Here is a 19,900-nt window from a genome sequence, read left to right on the forward strand (position 1 = left end):
GGTTTGTGGAAAGGCTTCAATGCCATGCCAAATAAAAATGTCTTCGTTACTATGGCCAAACACAATGCTTCCCAATAAAATTGGGACAAAATTAAGAATCTTCTGATGAATGTTTGGCAGAGTAATAATAATAACCTGGATCTTCCAAAGTTAATTACATCACCTTAATCCTAGATATGCTGAAACATACTATATGGTATGCTATTGAAATGATGTTTTTAGGGCTGGGGTTGTGGCTCAGCAGTGGAGCACTCGCCTAGCACATGCAAGGCCCTGGGTTCGATCCTCAGCACCACATAAAAATAAATAAAAACCAACAAAAAACATATAAAAAAAAGAAATGATGTTTTCTACTAATTCCTTTTGTATCTCAATAGTAGATCATGATGACCTGGGACCAAGAATCCAGTGATTGAAAGATATAATTCCCCAATTGCTTTATTATTATTATTAAGAAAGGGGACCCACTTGAATCAATCTGTGAAATATGGTATATTAAGAACTATGTAATGTTTTGAACAACCAACAATAAAATAATTAAAAAAAAAAAAGGGGGGGACTATGTCAGGAGCTGCCCTGGATGCAGATGCCTTTAAGTCCTGATGCACCTGGGTTCCAACCAATGCTTGCCAGGTTGCAGCAGCTTGGGCGTTACCCCAGCTCAGATAATAAGGCGTGGCTCCAGGAGTAGGTGTCACCTGCTGGGGCTTAGTTACACTCACCTGTTCCTTTGTAATCCTACCCCTTTGCCCTTTTGGGGATAGATTATTCCATGGAACAGCTTCCACCAGTAGAACCCAGGTTCAAGGCTGCTCTTCCTCTTTCCTGCCTGCCTTGCCTCATGTGGGAGCTGGGTCAGAGGAGTCATCACAGATCCAAAGAAAAGTGTCTTTCTCTGTGCGTGACTATTTCGTGCCTGCCCAGTTCGCCTGGAGTGACCTGACTGGTTTAGTCGTGTGATGTGAGTGTCAGTTATAAATACCTGGAAATATCTAATGGCTTGGAACATGCAGGGTGGATGTGTGTAGTCAACATGTGTAAGCCTGATAACCAGCAGGGGGCACTGTCTCCGCAGATCTGGGGAAATACAGTATTATTTCCTATAACAGGAATGAGTAAATTGGGTCTTGTGCGCCCTTTGTATAGCAACCACGAATCCCATGGAGGATGTCCTGGATGCAGTTTGTGTGGGTTGAGATGAAGCTGGAAGAAAACTGATCACGTAGAATCGAAGCTCCGGTGTGAGATCTCAGCTTGCACATGTGGCCTGCCAACCATCGTGAGCAGGTGACACGTTGGACCCCAGGCTGGCTGATCTGAAGAGCATTTGTGCTCATGGTAATCTTTTAAAGATGTAAAATTTCCAAGTTTCCTGAAAGGTTTGCTGATGTTACTTCCAGTAATTCTGTTTTTCTAAATGATCATCAAAAAGAAGATGGTCAAAGTTCTGCAGTAAAGGCAAAACTTTAATGTTTCTTAATAATTGTGCTGGAAAACGCAACTGTCGTTAGGGAAGTGGGCTGGGTTTGAGGTTGGACAACAGAGTCAAGCACTTTTTGTTTCTGTTGGACACTCTCTAGTGAGGAAGTTGTCAGTCCATGGGGGAAACCAACAAGCAACATCCAGGCTGGAGTTACAGCCTGTGGTGGAGGCTTCTGTGGCAGGGCCACCGGGGGTGTGGGTGATCAGGTTGTGACCATCCTTGGCAATATCCCTACAGCTGCCTGGGAACTTTGGTTTAGTATTATTGCTGATTTATCTCTGTCATTATAGGAAATAAATATCATGAAGACTCTTTGCTACACTCCACTGTAAATTTTTTTTTTTTTTTTTTTTTTTTTTTGTACCAGGGATTGAACTCAGGGGCACTCGACCGCTGAGCCACATCCCCAGCCCTATTTTGTGTTTTATTTAGAGACAGGGTCTCACTGAGTTGCTTAGCACCTTGCTTTTGCTGAGGCTGGCTTTGAACTCAGAATCCTCCTGCCACAGCCTCCTGAACTGCTGAGATTACAGGCCCGCACCACCGCGCCTGGCTGTAAATGTTTTCTTTTCTTTCTTTCTTTCTTTTTTTTTTTTTTTTTTTTTTTTTTTGTGATATCAGTTGGCCACCCTAAAATGTAATGGGCACCATAAATTTTCCCTATTTTTTTTTCATTCCTTCTTTTCCTTTCAAGTCAGGGCCTTTGGACAGTTACAATGGCCTCTCAATTTCCCCATGACCAGTGCGACTGTAGAATGTTCCTCGAGGTCAGTCTTGCTTCCCCTCATGGTCAGCAGCCCAAACATTACTATCTATGATTTTGCATTGGAAGGACCTTTTATTTATTTTGCATTTTTCTTAGGTAATAGCAAAGCATCCTTAGGCTTTTGTCCAAGTTGGAAGCCTCTTTCTTTCTAAATTATTCAAAACTTGTGGACCTCCCTCGGACACACAGTTTTCTGCTGACAGCTGAACACGGGCTCTTCTATGTTTTTCCAACATGGCCATTTAGGGCAAATGATTTATTCATCTGAGTTGATTTAATTTCTGGGATTAGTTTATATTTTGCTGAATTTAAATCTGAGATATCATTTTGAAATAGGAACAAAGTCAGGGCTACAAATCACTAAGTAAAAATTACTAAGTAGTATGCACTTTTCACATTTAGAGTTAACAATTTTGTGACAAAAAGAAATTTCTTCTTATTTGGCATATTATTTTTTGTGAAAAACCCAAATTATTTTCTGTGAAAAACCCAAATTCTAAGTTTATTCTTTTGGTACATTATTAATGTGATCTCTAAGATCTTTATTTGTATAAAATTTGGTTACATAAACAGAAGTAATGATTTAAAGTTTTGGCTATGGCTTTAGAAGACAATCAACTTTTCAGTGTATTAAAGAAAACTATATGTCATGTTAGATTATCAGGATTAACTGTAACAATTTAAGAGAAAACCACAAAATTGACTATTCTCTACACAGACCTGTACCTATAGAAATAATCTGTAGTTTTTCTCTCCGGATCTGAAGCTGCTGGACAACAGAAATATAAAAGCCAAGTTAACATTTCATGAGCATTTATTTCCTATTTAAAATTCTGAAATGGCAAAACAAACACATCATTTGAAAGTATTTGTATATTTTGTGAATGACTCATTTTAAGAAACCAGAGAAAGTTGCAATGAATTTTTTTTGTATTAGTTTTTGTTCTTTTCAGAAGCTGCACCAGTGTTTAAGTCACTCCCACACCAATTTACATCTCAGTCTTCAGTTAATCTGGATGTTACAATTTTGTTAACATGCCAAGTCTTTATGAATTGCAAGAATTTTATAAAATTAGGCAAATATTTCAAAAGTTTCCATACTGTTTTGTTAAATGATTTGTATACATAACTTTTCCCATTTTTATTACCACATATTAATTGTACCTGTTTTCAAGTTCAGATACCTTCTGCTTGATCTAGTCTGTTGTTGAAGTTGTCAACTGCAATTTTTTTTTTTTTTTTTGTGGTACCAGGGATTGAACCTAGGGGCTCTTAATCACTGAGCCGCATCCTCAGCCCTTTCCAAAAATATTTTATTTAGAGATAGGGTCTTATTAAGTTGTTTAGGGCCTTGCTAAGTTCTGGAGGCTGGCTTTGAACTCACCATCCTCTTGCCTCAGCCTCCTGAACAGCTGGGATTATAGGCGTGCACCACAGCACCCGGCTTCTTTAAATCCTTTATCAGGCATTTCATCCATCTTTATTTCTTTGGAATCTGCTGCAAGAGTTATGATGTCTTTTGGAGATGTCATATTTGGATTTTCGTATTTCTTGTGCTCCTAGGTTGAGATTTCCATGTCTGGTGGACTAGGTAACTCTCCCACTTTTATGGGGTGGCTTTCTTAGTAACAGCTTCCTGGGAAGGTGTGCCTGGTGTGCTGATTTGCTGTGCAGCATTGGATCCCTTTCACCTCTTTTGCCTGGGATTGTTGACTTTGGGCACAGGACGTCCTGTGGCAGTCAGACTCCGCTGCTGTGGGCCTTGCAGCAGTGGGGACACTAGTGTTCGGTCAGGGGCTGTGTAGACAGCAGTGGCTGTGGAGTGCTCCATGGCTCCTCTGTAATGGGACTGACGGCCTCTAACTGGCGGTGGGGACTTTGCTCTGATGTGAACTCTGCTTCTAGCTAGGACCTCGGGCTCTGGCGTCCCCAGCAGTGGTGAGGGCCCTAAAGCACTTGTCCAGCCCAGCAGGGGTGTGGGCCCAGATGCTGTGGGGGGCGGGGGGGGGGGAGAGGCAGTCACAGAGCCCTGGCCTCCCCTGTGGTGCCCGCATGGTCTTGACAGCAGTGTGTCGTCAGACAAGGTGAGGGGACCACCGGCCAGGACCACCGGCCGAGGGAACTGTCTGGGCCGGTGGCAGTGATAACTGGGGTGTTCCTCTGGCTCCTGTGGCAGTGCAGAATGGGGTCTCAGTGGCACCAGGCAATGTTCTGAGCTTCTGATGAGGGTAGGCTCAGGTTTGGGGGACGGCCAGGGCTTTTCTCCCTATTCCTTCAGCCTGAGCTGCCCCTGGAGCGCAACGGTGGCCAAGCTGGACTCAGTTGCTCTCGGCATCCTCTAGCCGTGTGGGCCTGGGGACAGGGCAACAGCCAGAGCCCCGGGTTGCTCCAGGCCCTGTCACCTGTGGGCAGGGGCGTGGCGGGAATCTGGGTTTCCTCCCTGCGCCGTCAGTAGCAGGTGCTTGAGCTCGGTGCGGGGTTTGCAGGAACCACGGGGCCCTTGCCTGCAGTCCCGCCCTGGTACCAGGGCCTGGCTGTGCTGGCTACCTCCTAGTTCTTGAGGGCAGTGCTCTGTGTTCCTGTCAGGTCCCCTGTCCTCTGGAGTATAAGGCACCCTACTGACATAGGCCAGTCACTCATGAGGCAGCTACCCCTGAGCCAGGGCAGTACCTGTGGGGACCCAGAGATGGGAACATGCTGTGTCCCCAAGAGCCATCCAGATTCTGACACAGGCCCTTTTCTCAAGACGGCTCCTGGCTGTAGCCCACTGGGGGGACTGCTAGCAGGTGAGGGGTCTTTCCTCCAAAGCCAGCCCACCATGCAGATTTTAGGCTACTTGTCTAAGTGGGCTGCAGGCCTCTGAGTGGGGTGAAAGCATCCAGTGGCCAGGACTGCCAGCAATTGCATGGTGGAGTTTGCTGGGACCATCTCTGTGACCCTCACCCCTGCAAAGGGGAGACCTCTACCTCGGCTCTGGATCTGGGTGGCACATGCTGGAGCGTTTGGTTTCTTGCTGTGCTGTTGGCCCAGGTTTCTTTCCTGCTCAGTTCTGGTTCTCCAACTGCTCGTCACCGCAAATACAGCTACGTACGTACCTGTTACTTGGGTCCTTTTTTGTGGAGGCGGCAGCAAGTTTTGGGCACCTCTTTTCAGCCATCTTGTCCTTCTTTCTATCTATGTAACTTTAAATTTGACCTTGGCCTGCTACAAAGCAAACTATTGTGCTATCAAATTTTCACCATAAACTGGAGACTCCAAGTTCTGCCAAGCCTTCAGACTTGGCTGTTGAGAGGGTCACCCACCACTGGATTGCTTACCCTGGGTTATCTGTGAGTCCTAGACGACAGCAGTAAGGTTTGTTTGAATTTCTCCCTCTCCAAGGGCACATGTTCCTCAAGCTTGTGGATGAGGCCCATGGGGTGGAATTAGGACTTAAGAGTTTGGCAGACTTAGGTGACTCTTATGACAAAGCAAGTTTAGGCTCCCTACTATACCCTTATTTAAGTGAAGATTGCTGATGAATTTCTTTAATTAATGAGGGTTTATGTGAAGCTCACCTGTTGTAGAGATTTACACTTGATTATCTGCTTGGGTATAGATTCCCAAGGCTTGAATTGGCCCTGGTTTTGCAAGTGACCAGAAGAGACCCTGCTAGGGAGATGGTGAAAGGGCAGCTGTCACACACATGCCCACCATGGGCCCGAGCACCAGACATCTGGTTGCATGGGAACCTGGTATCCCTGGAGTGATCGGTTCCGTGTCTGGTTCTACAGAATTGTAGCATATGGTGGATGAAAGATCACGCCACACCATGGCTCACTACTCCGACCTTTGTGAGGATGGCTCAGTTTCTTCCTGGTGTAATTGACCTCCGACAGTTCTGTTCAACACTCCCACCCCCCTGGCCACGCCTGGTTTGAAAATAGGAAAGGAGGGGCTAAGAAGAGCAAGTGGAGCAGGCAGATTGACCCAAACTGACACCCAGTGGCAGGCTGGCACTCGCCTGGTGTCCCTGCCGACCCCAGGGACCATTTGGAGGAGTTGTAGGAGAACTAAAGTGGCAAAGGATCAACACACTCTGTGAAGGGGATGAATAATACTCCAGGTGTGCACACTTCTGCACCTTCCAGGTGTGGTATATGGCTTCCAGTCTGTTCCAAGGACAGACAGCTTGTGCTAGTGATTCTACTCGCCACTGAGCCTTCTCTGCTGTGGCTCCTTCTGTCAGTGTCACACAGGTGCCTTGGGTCTAGCCCGGCTTGGGGTCCAGCTGCATCAGGTTAGGTTGCTCAGACTTCTCAACACCAGTGGGCTGATGGTGGGTAGATGGCCGCTCTCCTAGTCCCCTCCCCAGCTCGGAACTGAAAGGGGCCACTTGGCACCCTGAGCTGTGAGCTGTGGGCAACTCCTGCCGGCGGGTCAGGTCCCTCCTAGGCCCTGACGAATCCCAGCTGCCCGCCTTTCACACCCTGCTCCTCTCAGATCTTCTTCTCCTCACGTGACTCCTCATACAACAGTTTGACAAAGGTCAGCCCATCCCAGGACCTGCAGTGGTGGACACAGGCCCTGTGCCAAGAATGGCGACTGGCGTGTGGCTCTGCCATCAGCCTGTCTTGGGGCCCCGGTCATCACGAGGCCAGCCACGGTTTCAGCCAGGTGCTGAGATGGAGTTAACCATCGTCATTCATTAATGTTTAGGATGTTGGGAGGAAAAACCACCCTTGGAGGAGTCTGCACAGGCTTCCAGGTTTCTCTCCTAGACCCTCAGTGACCACTGTGGGAACTGCAGTAGACCACTGCCTTGACCCGTCAACTCCAGAGGGTTGGGCAATGGCACTGAAGTTTTGTTTGGTGTGTGGAAGTCCAAATAAATGTGTGTGTGTGTTTTTTTTTTTTTTTTTTAAAAAGCGAAACAAAACAATTCAAGGCTTTTGAAAAAAGCATCATTTATTTCAAAGTACAACACAAAGTTGTATTTTTAAGAAATACACATTCAATCTTGTATTTCAAGACTTGGTTATGTGCATTTCGGTTTATCTTTAAAATAAATTCAGGTATACAAATGTTACATACCTCAAGTACAAACAGCACGGAAAATGCGTAAGGTCTCAACCGAGTGGTCTTACATTCACCCACTGTTCTGAAGTTGTCTTACATCTCTGTAATCTGCTTTAACCAAGACAGCCTTACTTTTAAAAAAATACTCTGTATTTTCAGCACAAAGTCCTCATACATTTTTAAAATTAGATCTTGGCGCATAATATTGAGAAATTATTAAAAACCAAACTTGGAAATTTAGTAAAATTGTCACATGCCAGGACTTCTGAATCAACTCAAATTACTCCCTTAGCTGTAATGTCAAATTTGTGTTCAGACAGGTAAAGAAAGCAGGGAGGAGAAAGGAGGGAGGGGAATGGGGACAGCTGAGGGCTGGGTGGACAGGTCTTAGTGGAGTTTGTGGCTGAGTCCAGACTTTTCTCTAAAAGCACAACAGCAAATCTCATAGTATCATAATTGCAAGAAAGATCTGAGAAGCGAGTGTAGAGCCTGCCCTGCGAGTCTGCGCGGCCGGTGGGTGGTGGGAGTGGGGCGAGGGCAGGGAGCCCGACAGGTCTTGGCGGCGGGTCATGATCGAGATGAGGCACCCCCGCGTGGTTTGTTCTTGTTTCTTTGCCTAATTTCAATTCTCATGAGGGAAGTGCGAGTTAGACCAAGGGTCAGAGCTTCTTCTTCCGATGGTGGGACTCCATATCCGCCAGGGGTTGTAGGTCTGTCCCAAGTCGTCGGCAGGGCTGGAAGCGGAAGGGGCGTGCACCGTGGAGGAGGTCTCGGCGCCCATGAGGCTGACGCTGGACAGCGCGCTTGCTGGGGAGGTGAAGGGGAGGGCGCTGCTGAGGCTGCTGGACCAGATAGAGCTGCTGAAGGGGGTGGTGGACCACAGGCTGGTGCTGCCGAGGATAGACTGCGACAAGACAGAGAACAGCAGGCTGAGCTCCTGGGCGGCATGGGCAGGAGAGGGCAGTGGCTCAGTGGGGGACAAATGAGGCTAGGTCACAGGCTCCTCACTTTACTTCTAACCACAGGAGGCCACACCAGAGTCTGAGGAGACAGTTCTGATGTTCCAAAGAAGGGCTGGTGGGCTCCAGCTAGTGGCCCGAACCCAGCCGGCGTGCCCTGTGCGCTGGTCTCCCTGGAGCACTGCCCTTGTTCTGGCTCCTGCACCAGGAACAGGGGCAGAGGCAGATGGCCTGAGAGGCCTGAACACTGACTACCTGTTTCTCTACTGAGTTTGTGGGATCCTTGGCTTTTTTATGTTTTGCAGATTGAACCCAGAGACGTTTACCATTGAGCTACATCCCCAGCCCTTTCTGAGACACAGTCTAAGTTGCCCAGGCTGGCCTCCAACTTGTGATGCTCCTGCCTCAGCCTCCTGAGTTGCTGGGGTCACAGGTATGTTCCACCATGCCTGTTGCTAGCTCCTGTTTTAAACAATTGTTAAGGCATCAAATCTGAAGCCAGAATGATTACAAGACAAACTGTGGACTCTAGGGAGTAAGAGCTACGAAGTTAAAACACTGCCTGTTGGACTCTGCACATCTGATTTAGTTTTCCTGAGAACAAAAACGTAATCACAGTGGGATCACAGTTTTTGGTAACAATTACAGGAAGCTGAAATCATTTCTCTTGATAAGTGGACTTTTTTTTTTTTTTAGCATAATCTCTGCAGAAAAATTGAGCTGAGAAGCAAACAAATGTGCACTAGAAAAGCTGGAGCTAAGAGGTGCTTCTTAGAAACAAAATGCATGCCAAGTGCCAGCTTGCCTCAGGGGCCGCAGACAGAGGTACATAGACCTGGAAACCTGCTCAGCCCTCACCTGAGCCCTAGGTGGGTCCCAGCCTCACCTGTGGTTGAGGTCATAGGCTGAAAAGGACCCTGAAGTACCAGGAGAGAAGCCAGGACCAATGTTCCTCCCCAAACCTCCTGGTCCCTGAGGCTCTGAGGCGCGGTGCTCGCTCACTGTGGCGGATCGCAGAGACAGGGCAGGGCTGCGCCGCACCAGCCCACCCCTCACTGTCTCTTCAGTGCCCATGACAGCCAGGCTGTGGGCCAGGCCAAGTACTCACGGTGGCCGTGTGGGTGGGGGAGTTGGAGCTGGCCGGCCAGGAGGGGCTCGGATCTGTCACTGGAGAGTCCCAGAGGTAAGAGGGGCCACTGCTGAACTCACTCCAGCTTCTCTGGGAGGGCTGATTGCAGGAGCGAGATAACCCGAGTTTGCTGAAAACTTCTGAAATGAGATAGCCATCAAGTCTGCATTTGATCCGCCACACTGAGAAGATGGGGTTCACACACTTTCCCACTGTAAGCCAGCTCCCCCGACGCATGCGGGGGTGTCTCCCAGGCTCAAGCTTGTTCTGCACTAGAGGCAACAAGGTGCCGACCCTCCCACAGGATGCTGCAGCTGAGGCACACCCAGCAACGCTCTGATCGTACAGGGCAAGAGAAAGGGAGTGGTGCCCTGGCCTCCCAGGAGTCAGGAAGCTCTTAGACACCGGCCATGGGGCGCGGCCACCAGGCCCCTAGCAGAGCCTGGCCCACTGTGCCCTGGGCGGGTGGTGGAGGAGGGAGGCCAGGGAGAGGGCCAGACACTGCTGTGTGGGCCAGGATCCGAGGGCGCCCAGGAGGGCAAGCTCAGAACCGTCCCAGTGGAGTCAGTGTGTACCTCAGGCCGGTCAGCGTCTGATGCAAGTTTAAGGGACCTGCTCCGCACGTACGTCTGCTCAAGAGTGGCTCCGCCAGACAGGAAAGTTCCCCTCATCCCGCCCCTCCCATTTCCACACAGTCTCGCTGAACACTCACCACCGGTCAGGTTAAAGGAATTTCCAAAGGCCGAGAATGAATTGAGGGGGGTGAAGTCAGGGCTGCTTGGGTTGCTGACGGGGCTCCACAAACCCGAGCTGAGTTTTCAGAAGAGAAAGGACACAGAACAGGGGACTTTAGTGCACTGGGCTGGACACGCTGCGCCACCCGTCTGTAGGAGGCGCGGCTGCCCTCCCATGAGGGCAGGTCTCAGGGCCGCAGGAGCGGGTGCCCCCCACAGCCTGGGTCAGAGCAGGCGTCTGCAGAGGGGGGCAGATTTCTTAAAAAGTGGCTTCACACCTAGGACTTCCCACTGGTACAGAGGGCATGGGGCCTCCTGCTGTCACTCCTCTAGGCGGGTCACCAGCACGGGTGGCTAATGCCACCACACTGCTACATGTGTCAAAGGGCCCAGCTGATTCACGAGGGTCCCTGAGAAGCCATCAGAGTGCTCCCTCCAGCCCACTAGGGTACCAAGGAGGAAATGTCTGGACTGGGGTTTGCTGGCCCACAGCCAGGGCCTGCTGCACCCCTTTCATCAGGGACTGTGGCTCCCCCAGCAGACAAGGCTTCTTAGCAGCGCTAGCCACACCTAACAGACAAGGAAATGCCTCTGGGGGAGCAGGTGGCCGCGCGGAGGTGTCCTGCCCTCCCTGCTGATCAGGGGCAACCACATACCTGTCCGAGCCGTCGCTGTCAACGGGAATGTGAGAGATGCCAAGGCTGCTGGAAAAGTCTGTTTTGCTTGAAGACACTTTAGCAAAGCCATTCCCACCTGCGACAGTGAATCTGTGTCAGTGAGGGCAAACCGTGACCAGGGCCACTCGGCCGCCCTGTGCCCAGGTGTGCCGGCCTGGGGGCAAAGGTGGGCACTCACCAGGGCTCTTGTCATAACCCGCCGTGACTGCAGCAAAGGTGGGGTTGCCATTCTTGCCCGGGAGCGAAGCTGCTTTCGTCAACTTGCTTTTGCTTCCGTTTGGCTGCTTTATTTTCGGGTCACTAAGGAAGAAGCAGAGTGAGGACTGAGTCCTGGCCAGCCGTGCCCACGGCGGGGCCAGCGGGGCCTTCTCGGGGCTGCCCTGGACGCGCTGTGGGTCAGACCGCTTTGTTAGGTGGCAGTGAGGGGTCTAGGGACTGCAGAGGCTGCGACTGGGTTCTGGGGAGTGCTGGGAGGGGCCACTCTGCAGAGCCACCACTGCCTGCATGGGAGTAGATCTAAGAGGGAGCTCCTGGCACAGCAGGACGACGAGCCCACCGTGGCAAGGCCTCAGCAGGCTCTCCAGCCATGGCAGTCACCGCCTCTTGCCAACTCTGGGGGAACCTACATGAGCCTGCCAGGATGGGACATACAGATACCCATGATGGTGCTGGCACCTGGTGAGCCCACCCTCCAAAATCAACTCGCTAGCGGTCCCAGGCAGACACAAGGGGCTCTGCCTGAGTGAGTGTGGCTGGTGGGTCCTCTGGCAGGGCCTGTTTGCCATCCTAGCCAGAGCCTGCCCAACATCAGGGTCTTGTCCCCAACCTCACTTAATGCCTGGTGTGCTGAGAGTGCCCTGGCCAGTTCAGGGTGACAGCAGGGAGTGGCTCAGAATAAGAGCAGGATCATGGCTGGCCTCAGGTACAAGGGCCAAGGGCAAGCACCTGAGGTGTGGCAGGACAGTGATCAGGTACAAGGGCCATGGGCAAGCACCCGAGGTATGGCAGGACAGTGATGGTGACCGTCGGATGCACCTGCTGAGAAGAGGCCCCTACCTGCCGGAGCTGCTGTTGACGATGCTGCTGTAGCTGCCCCGGGATGTGAACGGGCAAGGGGCGGCAGGGGGAGACGGAGAGGCGGGGCTCGGTGAGGTCTGGCGTTGTTTTAAGAAAATGTCTGCGTTGAGGGTTTGCAGAGAAAGTTTATAAAGACTGTCAGTTGCTGGAAATTAAACACAAAAGGCCTCATTAATGTGATATTTTGTGCTCTTTATCAGCTACTTCTGACGTTCTCAGCACATGTGGGACTCAAGCTAAGGCGCTGACGTGTTCTGCTTAAAGGTTTTAAAGAGAAACCAGGAGTTCGTCTGTGTGTGCCCTCGGGGGCGTCAGGGGCTGGCATCTGCGCTGTCCCTGCCAGGCTGGCCGGGTGCTCCTGGGTCTTGACATCTTCTGCTTTCTCTTCCTCAGGACAGCAGCTGAAGCCACCACCTGGGCTGAACGTCCCCTGCTCTACAAGAATACCTCGTCTCCCCCTTGGTGTGAGCTGTCCTGGCCCCAAAAATCACAAGGATACGCCCTGAGAATCCACCTGGCCTGATAAGTACCGTCCACAGGCTGGCATAAAGACTCCCGGTAGATGTCTTACAATGTTTATTCTGCAGCGAGATGGCAGTCCAGGACAACTGGACAGGAAACCCACCACCGCCCTGCTCCGAGTGCTGCCCTAGGACGAGGAGCAGGAGGGGGCTCCTGGTCCTCAGCCCTGCCCACTTGATGCGTCCTGCAGAGGCCCTGGCTCCTCTGCAGTGCCCTCTGTCTGTGGCTCTGTGTCCTTGTCTCCAGAGCCACAGCCAGCCCCTTGCTACTCTCCAGTACTGTGATGTGAGGAGCTGGCCGCAGGCAAAAGACCGCTACTGTGGGGTGACAACTCTTGGATGATCAACAACCCGACCAGGTCATTCCACCGTGCACAGAGGCAGTGCTGTGCTGGTATCCAGCTTCCGGGGACAGAGCCCTGCGTGAGCCTTTGCCAACATGGCTGGAGCACGTGCTTCCACGGTGTGGATGGGGTGTGGATGGGGTGTGGGTGGGGTGTGGGTGGGCTGTGGGTGGCCCCGGGCGCTAGGTCGGTACTCACAGCTGCCGGGCCTGTGGATTGGCACCGCGTCCCACTCCGGTGGCGGAGAGTCCTTCTCACCCTCTGAGCTGCTGGTGTTGCCTGGTTCTTGACTACTGGGGAGAAATTTTGCTAGGGCAGGTGGTCTGTTGTCCACTAACTTATTTGTACCTGCACAAAAATCAGACATTTGTTAAGGGAGGGGAATTCCTTAGTTCTGCTCCCTCCCTCCCTCCCATGTGGGCACACGCCCCAGCCTCAGGTGGCTAATCACTCAGATCAAAACGACAATACCTTTTGTTTTCTGGGAATTTCGTGACTTGGATCCACTTGTCAAGGCAGTTGGAAGAGGAATCTTGGTTGGGAGATTTCTACGTGGTTTACTTTCCAACGTGGGAGGGTATGGTAATTCTAGAGAACTGGAAGACAGCCAGGGAGGGAGACGCGTGTCTGTTGCTCTGGGTGAGGGCAGAAGTCACTGATGCTAAGTGGGCTTCCTCCCGGCCCAGCCCAGCCCAGGACCGGCTGTGTGCTCAGCTTCCCAGGGCTGCTCAGGAGACACTCAGCATGTAGACCCTCACCTGGTTCAGGTACAGGTGAGGGCTACTGCATCCACTTCAGAAAAAGGGTACAGAGCCCTGAACTGTCGTGTGGGGCTGCTAAGTGTGGCCGTGGGCCTGGAGCTCCTGGGCCACTGTGGGACTTGTGAACATACAGACGTCAAAGATCTCAGACCCGCCCCACCACAGCTCCTGCTACTCAAAACCCTGGACACTTTCCCATAGAAACTCGGGGGGGGGGGGGGAGCACCTATGCCAAGTTCCTGGCTACTGTGGAAATGCACCAATTCTCTGCAGAGAAGCAGGGCTGCACCTCGTGCCTGTGGTCCAGGGGAGCGGGGCGCCATGAGAGAGCTCAAGATAATACACATGTACAAGCAGAGACAGGCACAGTGGCACATGCCTGTAACCCAGTGACTCGGAAGGCCGAGGAAGGAGGATGCCAAGTTGAGTCTGGCCTTGGCAACAAGAATAAATAGAGGCAGTGAACTAACTGACTTTTCATTCTTTAGTCTCTCTGCATGTCACAAATTTTCTATAATTAATAGGTATTATTTCAGGAATTAATATAAGAGGTAACCAAAAACTCAGAGGGTCTTTTTGCCCAAATAAACAGAATTTTAGTGCGATAACAAACTGATGTTCAAACAATCAAAAACAGACAAAAACCTAGCACTGCTGATGAGTGAGACCATCAGTACACAGAGCCATAATATCTTTTGCCGCTCTTCTACTTCTGACTGTCAGGGTTATTTAAAAACTGTCTTCCAAAAAACCCGGAAGGCTGCCTGAGGCAGACACCAGCCCTGGTGCAGGGTGTGGGCGTGGGCTATTTTTAGGGTAGATAGTCAAGGAGTGGGGGGATGTCTGTACAAAGCTTAATTCTGCTACTATAACATTAATTGGCTTTTTAGGAAAAAGGTCCCAGACTATTTTATTTTTGTTGATTAAGCCAGATGATCTCTAGCAAAATACTTTTTTAAGGCTTCCAAAAAATGGACAAGAACCAACTTTTATTAGGTGTTTTTTTCTAAAAGGGAAGGGAGAAGGTGGCTCCCACAGGCTTTGTCCCTGCTCCCGTCACACATGCTGCATGGATGTCTGGGGGACAGAGGCTGAGTGGGTGGAGACGGGGATGCTACCCATGCTGAAGGGCTGTGGTCTAGTGATGCAGCCCAGGGCCCTGGGCCCTGCCGCCTGTGCAAGTATGCTGCTGGAGAGTGTATGGCTTTTGGTCCACATTCCAGACTTCTCTCTGCTTATCACAGATTTTACATTCCAATGATATTAATGTGTAAAATGCTCATAAACAGAAAATCCAATGAGCTGTCCTAAAGCAGGATGCCCTGGGCCCTTCCTGATTCTGCGGAAGCCCTTTCAGTGCCTGAGGTCTAATCCTATTTCGGGCATCTCTGACCTGTAATGGAATCTTCTGGAGTCCACAGGCCTGCTACCATAGGTGTAAAGCTGGGAAAACAGACCACGTTTCTGCCACCGCAGCCCCTGCTCTCAGTCCCAGGAGCTGACTTCTAAAGTCTGCTCTTGGGGTGTGGCTGTAGGGTGACAGGGAGCCCAGGCCCTTCCCCTGGCCTATGATCATATGCACAGCTGGACAGGATCTCAGGCAACTAAAGCCAGGACTGGCCCTGATGGTGGCCGCCCGTCAACATGCTGCATTCAACACCACCGCTCGCTGGCGGTGATGAACTGGAACTTTCAACCCTTAAATTTGTAGAAACAGAGGACAATCAGTGGGTTTGAAGAGATCAGGAGACTGAGGGTGCATGTGTGGGGTGTGCTGCCTGAATGGCCTTCTGGGACCCATTTCTTTTTCAGCTATCCATCAAGAGAATGGAGAACTGCGGCCGGAGAGGACTAACTGCCTTTTCTGTGCTTTGCTAGAGAATTAACTCACAGACCTCACAAGGGTGCAGGCTCCAGTGAAGCCTTTTCAAATTAGGAGCCTGCTAATGGCCACGCAAACCCCAGAACACCACAGGAGTCAGCAGAAGAGGGCTGAGAAGAGGAGCGCGTCCTGTCTGCCCGGTCTCAGGCACTAAACTCAGGCACCAGGGCTAGGGCTAGCAGACGGCAGATCTGGTGACGTCACCTATGGCACAGCATCTCTAAGACCATTCTTAGGAGCACTGGTTTTACAATTTACAATCACAAAATGTACGGCATAACTATTTTCACAAGATCTCTGCACACCAAAAGCTCGTTAGTAACCTACTAGTTTAACGCCCTCATTTATCCCAGGAACACTCGGTAGCGAGCCTAGCTGTGGGGCCCGAGCTGGAGGTGTTTCCTGTGGGGCCCAAGCTGGAGGTGTTTCCCGAGAGAACCGTCTGGCTGGGGATACCTGCTCTGAACATTCTTTTTGGTAGGAACAAACTTGCAAGTTTTACAGCACAGAACTTGAGGTCCTGACACCAGCTCTGGGCTGGTGCTGCAGCAGCCTTGGGGCACTTTCTGGAGGATGTCACACCTTTACCTGTGCTGGCCATCAAGGTCACCTTGAGCAGAACTGAAAAGCCTCTCTGCCTGGGAATGAGTCACAAACTGAAATTCTCCTCCACACCTGTCCCCTGGCAGCAGATCATCAAGCCGGCGCCCCCCGCCCCGGTCTAACACTTGGAGCCCGTGGCTGTCCAGTCCACGGCAGCGAATGTGACGAAAGCCCCAGAGGAGTGTGGCTTTTGCTGCAAAGGCCCCGGAAGCCCGCCTACCCTCACTCCTCTGCACCCTCTTGCTCCTCACCTGGGTTTCACATCTGTGGGGATTTCTTTCTTAACATTTAAGAGCTTTTTGCTTTTCTGCTTCACTTGAGACGTTTCATTTTCATGTTTTCCGGGCATGGCTTGTTTTCCCTTTTGCTTTTCTGTATCCTGTAAAAAACGCATGCGGAATTGCTGAGAAAGATTAATAAAAATGACAAATGACAAGACACTAAGAGGTATTGGATGTATGTTGTGAAATGAATAAACGTGACACATTCCTTCCCTGAAATCTACTGTAGTTCTGTCAATTTTTCAGCCACATTACGATTGTAACTATAATTATGTTTTGGCGAGTCTGAGTTTTTTTTATAAAGTTCATTTTTATATACTCCTATCTGATAGAAGTGGGTGGTGGCAGTGGAAGAAGCAACTGGTAGCTCCTTATTTTTAAGCATCAGGGAGCAAAACCTTGTCTTTATAAGGAGAGTTGAGCGAAGACTATAAACTTAAACACTCCTAGCAACGTGCCCAATCCAAAGAACAAAACTCAGGGCCAAAAAGCCAGGCAAGCCGCCCTCTATGTGTCCACACCTGGGCCTTCCACTGAACCAGCATGTGGCCGGCTCAGTGGGACCATCAACAGGACAGGGCTGAGGTATTCATTTACCTGCTCGACACACATTTACTAGACACCCACTTGGTGCCAGGTAGTGGGACTGGTGTGCGGGTCTGGCCTCTTCCCTCAAGGACCTTGAGGCCTAGCAGGTGGAGAGAGACAGGACAAACTGGGAGCAATGTGGGCCCGTGGTGTGACAGAGCGCTCTACAGGGCTCTCACCTGGTTGCCAGGTAGAGCCTGGACTGGGGAGGGCCACCCAGGCTGCCTCTGAAAGCCAGGCCAGCGCAGAAGCTGCACATGCATCGTACAGTGACTGACGCTGCTGTGGCGTGCACACATGAGGTCAGTGGACCTGTCCCCTGGACAGGTGTGTCCGCTCAGGTGCTGGGGAACCCACCAGGTGAACTGCTTGTGAGAAGGCTATGCACCAACACCAGCCTGGCTCTTCACCAGTCACTCAAGGAGCACTGGGGGACAGAGGAAGGACACACCCAGCAAAGGGGGCGGCTGTGGATGCAGGGTGGAGCCTGGGGTGGAGTAGCACCTACCCGCCAGTGTCCAGCCCTCCCGTCTTGGTGACGATGACACCCTGACTTAGCAGGCCATGCCAGGCCAGGCGACTGTCCAGGACACCAAGCACAGGCAGGTACATCAGCCCCTGGCTCTTACACCCTGAAGACTACTTTGAGTTACTGGAGAAGCATCTCCTAAACACTTGGTCCACTGGGGGCCACAGACCGAGAGCTCGGGAGGACAAGGCTGCGGCCTCCCTGTCCAGTGGTGCTCAAGCACCTGGCACAGGCCTGGCATTCAGTGAATGGGCAGAAAAGACACGAGGAAAACGACCTCTTGCATGTGACCTCGCTGGGAAGCAAATACACTACCTGCCAATTGGGCCTGGTCACAAAGGAAAGCTCCTGACCTCTGTGGGCACCGCACCAGGACAGAGCCCACCGAGGCAGCCAGACAGGCCCAGGTGCTGCCGCAGCATGTGCACTTGGGGCTACTGCTGGGTGCAAGCAGGGGCAGGAAGAGGACAGTGCCAACAAGGGTGCCAGGATGGTTTAGCGGGTGCAGGAATACTGGCAGGTACCAGCCACTGAGGGTGACCAGGGTGCGGCTGCCACGGGGGAGGATGAGCCGGTGCAGCCAGGGCCCTGGGGCGCGCAGCAGCTCCCTGCTCTCTAGAGGATCAAGTGCAAAACCCCAGTACTGGCTAGAAGTGGACCAAGCAGACAGCATGGGCCAGCTGGGAGGGGTACGCAGAGCAAGGCCGCTGCCCGGATAGCAAGGCACATGTTTCCAAAATTAATTCACCCTCCAGGTACTGCTGGGCACATTTAAGAAGTGATTCCTGGGCTGGGGATGTGGCTCAAGTGGTGGCGCACTCGCCTAGCACGCGTGAGGCACTGGGTTCGATTCTCAGCACCACATAAAAATAAAATAAAGATATTGTGTCCACCTAAAACTAAAAAATAAATATTAAAAAAAAAAAAAAAAAGAAGTGATTCCTTAGGTCACTAGACTGAAGCTGAAAGAGACTCTGCTCCATGATCTCAAACATTCATCTAAAAGGCGTCAGAGCAGAACCATCCCCACCCTGCACACAGCTCTGAGCTCACGTTCCACGTTCCACGGCTGGGACTTTCCCCTCTGCGATGCGAGGGGGGGGGAGGGAGATGCTGCCACATGCTGGGTGTTCTGCAAGGTTATTCCTGAGCAGAAGACTCCGGGGACAAGGTGGAATTCTCATGGCTGCCATGTCCTGGGCTGGGCTGCCAGCTCTGGGTGACCACTAAAGCCTGGGGTCTCGCCCTGGGCCACACCCTCCTGGGATAGTCACTGCCCCACCTGCCCGGGGAGGGAGCTGCTCCCAATGTGACACCATGACCATGAAGGTCCTGACGCTGCCCAGACACAGACAACACCTGCGAGCTAGTAATAGGGGTCACTACTCCTGATACTCCCAGCTCTGAAGCGGTGCTTCCAAACGTCCTTCACCGGGGAGGTGCAGCCGTCCATCCCCAGCTGGCACGGCATGAGGGCTGACCCGTCCCCACGGATCCCCAGCGCTGCACTATGCCAGGCCCGCGGGGCGGGCGTCCGCCGCCTACCTCCTTGAGCGGCTCGGTGTCGGGGTTGGAGGCCTCGGTGGTAGTGGAGGAGCTGTCGTCGTCGGCCAGGGACCCCTTCAGCTCGTCCTCCGGGGGCCTTCCCTTCCCCTTCTCCTCTTTCTCCTCCTGCTTTTTTGGGGCTTTGACCTTGCGTTGAAGGCTTTGGCCTTTGCCTTTCCCTGCGGGTGAAAACCAGGTAAAGCACTGCCTGCTCTAGGCGGTGGGGAGCCCAGCCCTCATGCCTTTTGGAAGAGGCTGGACTCTTTCCAAATCAGAACTGGATTAGATTATTAAAAACAGGTTCACGGGCACAGTTTGTGTGTAACCGAGTGCTGCCCAGAGCGTACAGCTGGTGAGCTTGGACCACTCTGTCCATCTGGCAGACCTGTTGTCAGCCTGAGAGTGCCCTAGAGGGCGATGAGCTCTGTTGTCACACGGTGGAACCAGGTGCCTCTGAGACCTGCTCAGAGATGGAGGCCCAGTGGTGACACATGTGATGAGTGGCCCTGTGACTTTGGGGGTCCTGGCCTTTGTCTGCACCAGAGAGGAAACTGCTCGGAGGCTCCTGTGAACAATCACAGAAGGCCTCAGGACAGCGGCCGGCACAGGACACCAAGTGAGGCCATACTGGCTACTGAGCGCCTGTAATGAAAGATCTGGATGCCACCAAGACTAACGAGGCCCAACCCCATGACATGTTCGCAGGGATGCTGTGTGTGCAGGGAGCACAGCAGTGAGCAGCCACTCCTGCCTCGAGGAGCTGCTCCTGAGTATGGATGGGACACGCAGAGACACCCCCAGGTTCCACACCTCAGAGGCTCCTGCAGAACACCAGGGGGCAGGGCTGCACCCCAGCCACTCCTGTGTGAGTTGTCATTTCTAAATACATCCTTTGAAAACAGTGACTTCATACAACTTAATGTGAACCTCAAGTTTTACGCTTTTTCTCAAAGAATGTCACTG

The 19,900-nt window shown here is 51.7% G+C and overlaps 1 protein-coding gene across 4 annotated transcripts in view; it reads right to left on the bottom strand.

The window, feature by feature from the left end:
* Window positions 1–7,176: 7,176 nt before the first annotated feature.
* The window catches only part of TMEM131 (transmembrane protein 131), a 167,026-nt gene continuing 154,302 nt past the window's right edge, over window positions 7,177–19,900 (bottom strand). The window contains exons 32-41 of one of the 4 annotated variants that reach the window (XM_081265187.1): window positions 18,938–19,116; window positions 16,246–16,373; window positions 13,220–13,344; window positions 12,947–13,096; window positions 11,863–12,028; window positions 10,985–11,106; window positions 10,786–10,882; window positions 10,108–10,205; window positions 9,375–9,532; window positions 7,177–8,211 (exon numbers count right to left, since the gene is read on the bottom strand). In XM_081265187.1, the coding sequence (XP_081121313.1) occupies window positions 7,930–8,211; window positions 9,375–9,532; window positions 10,108–10,205; window positions 10,786–10,882; window positions 10,985–11,106; window positions 11,863–12,028; window positions 12,947–13,096; window positions 13,220–13,344; window positions 16,246–16,373; window positions 18,938–19,116 (1,505 nt within the window). In that variant the 3' untranslated portion in view covers window positions 7,177–7,929. Of the gene's footprint in view, window positions 8,212–9,374; window positions 9,536–10,107; window positions 10,206–10,785; window positions 10,883–10,984; window positions 11,107–11,862; window positions 12,029–12,946; window positions 13,097–13,219; window positions 13,345–16,245; window positions 16,374–18,937; window positions 19,117–19,900 lie in introns of all 4 variants that reach the window. The other 3 variants (XM_081265189.1, XM_081265186.1, XM_081265188.1) reach the window with 3 other exon arrangements.

This window comes from Spermophilus citellus, assembly GCF_964194105.1.
Source record: "Spermophilus citellus genome assembly, chromosome: 13".
Taxonomy (NCBI): Eukaryota; Metazoa; Chordata; class Mammalia; order Rodentia; family Sciuridae; genus Spermophilus; species Spermophilus citellus.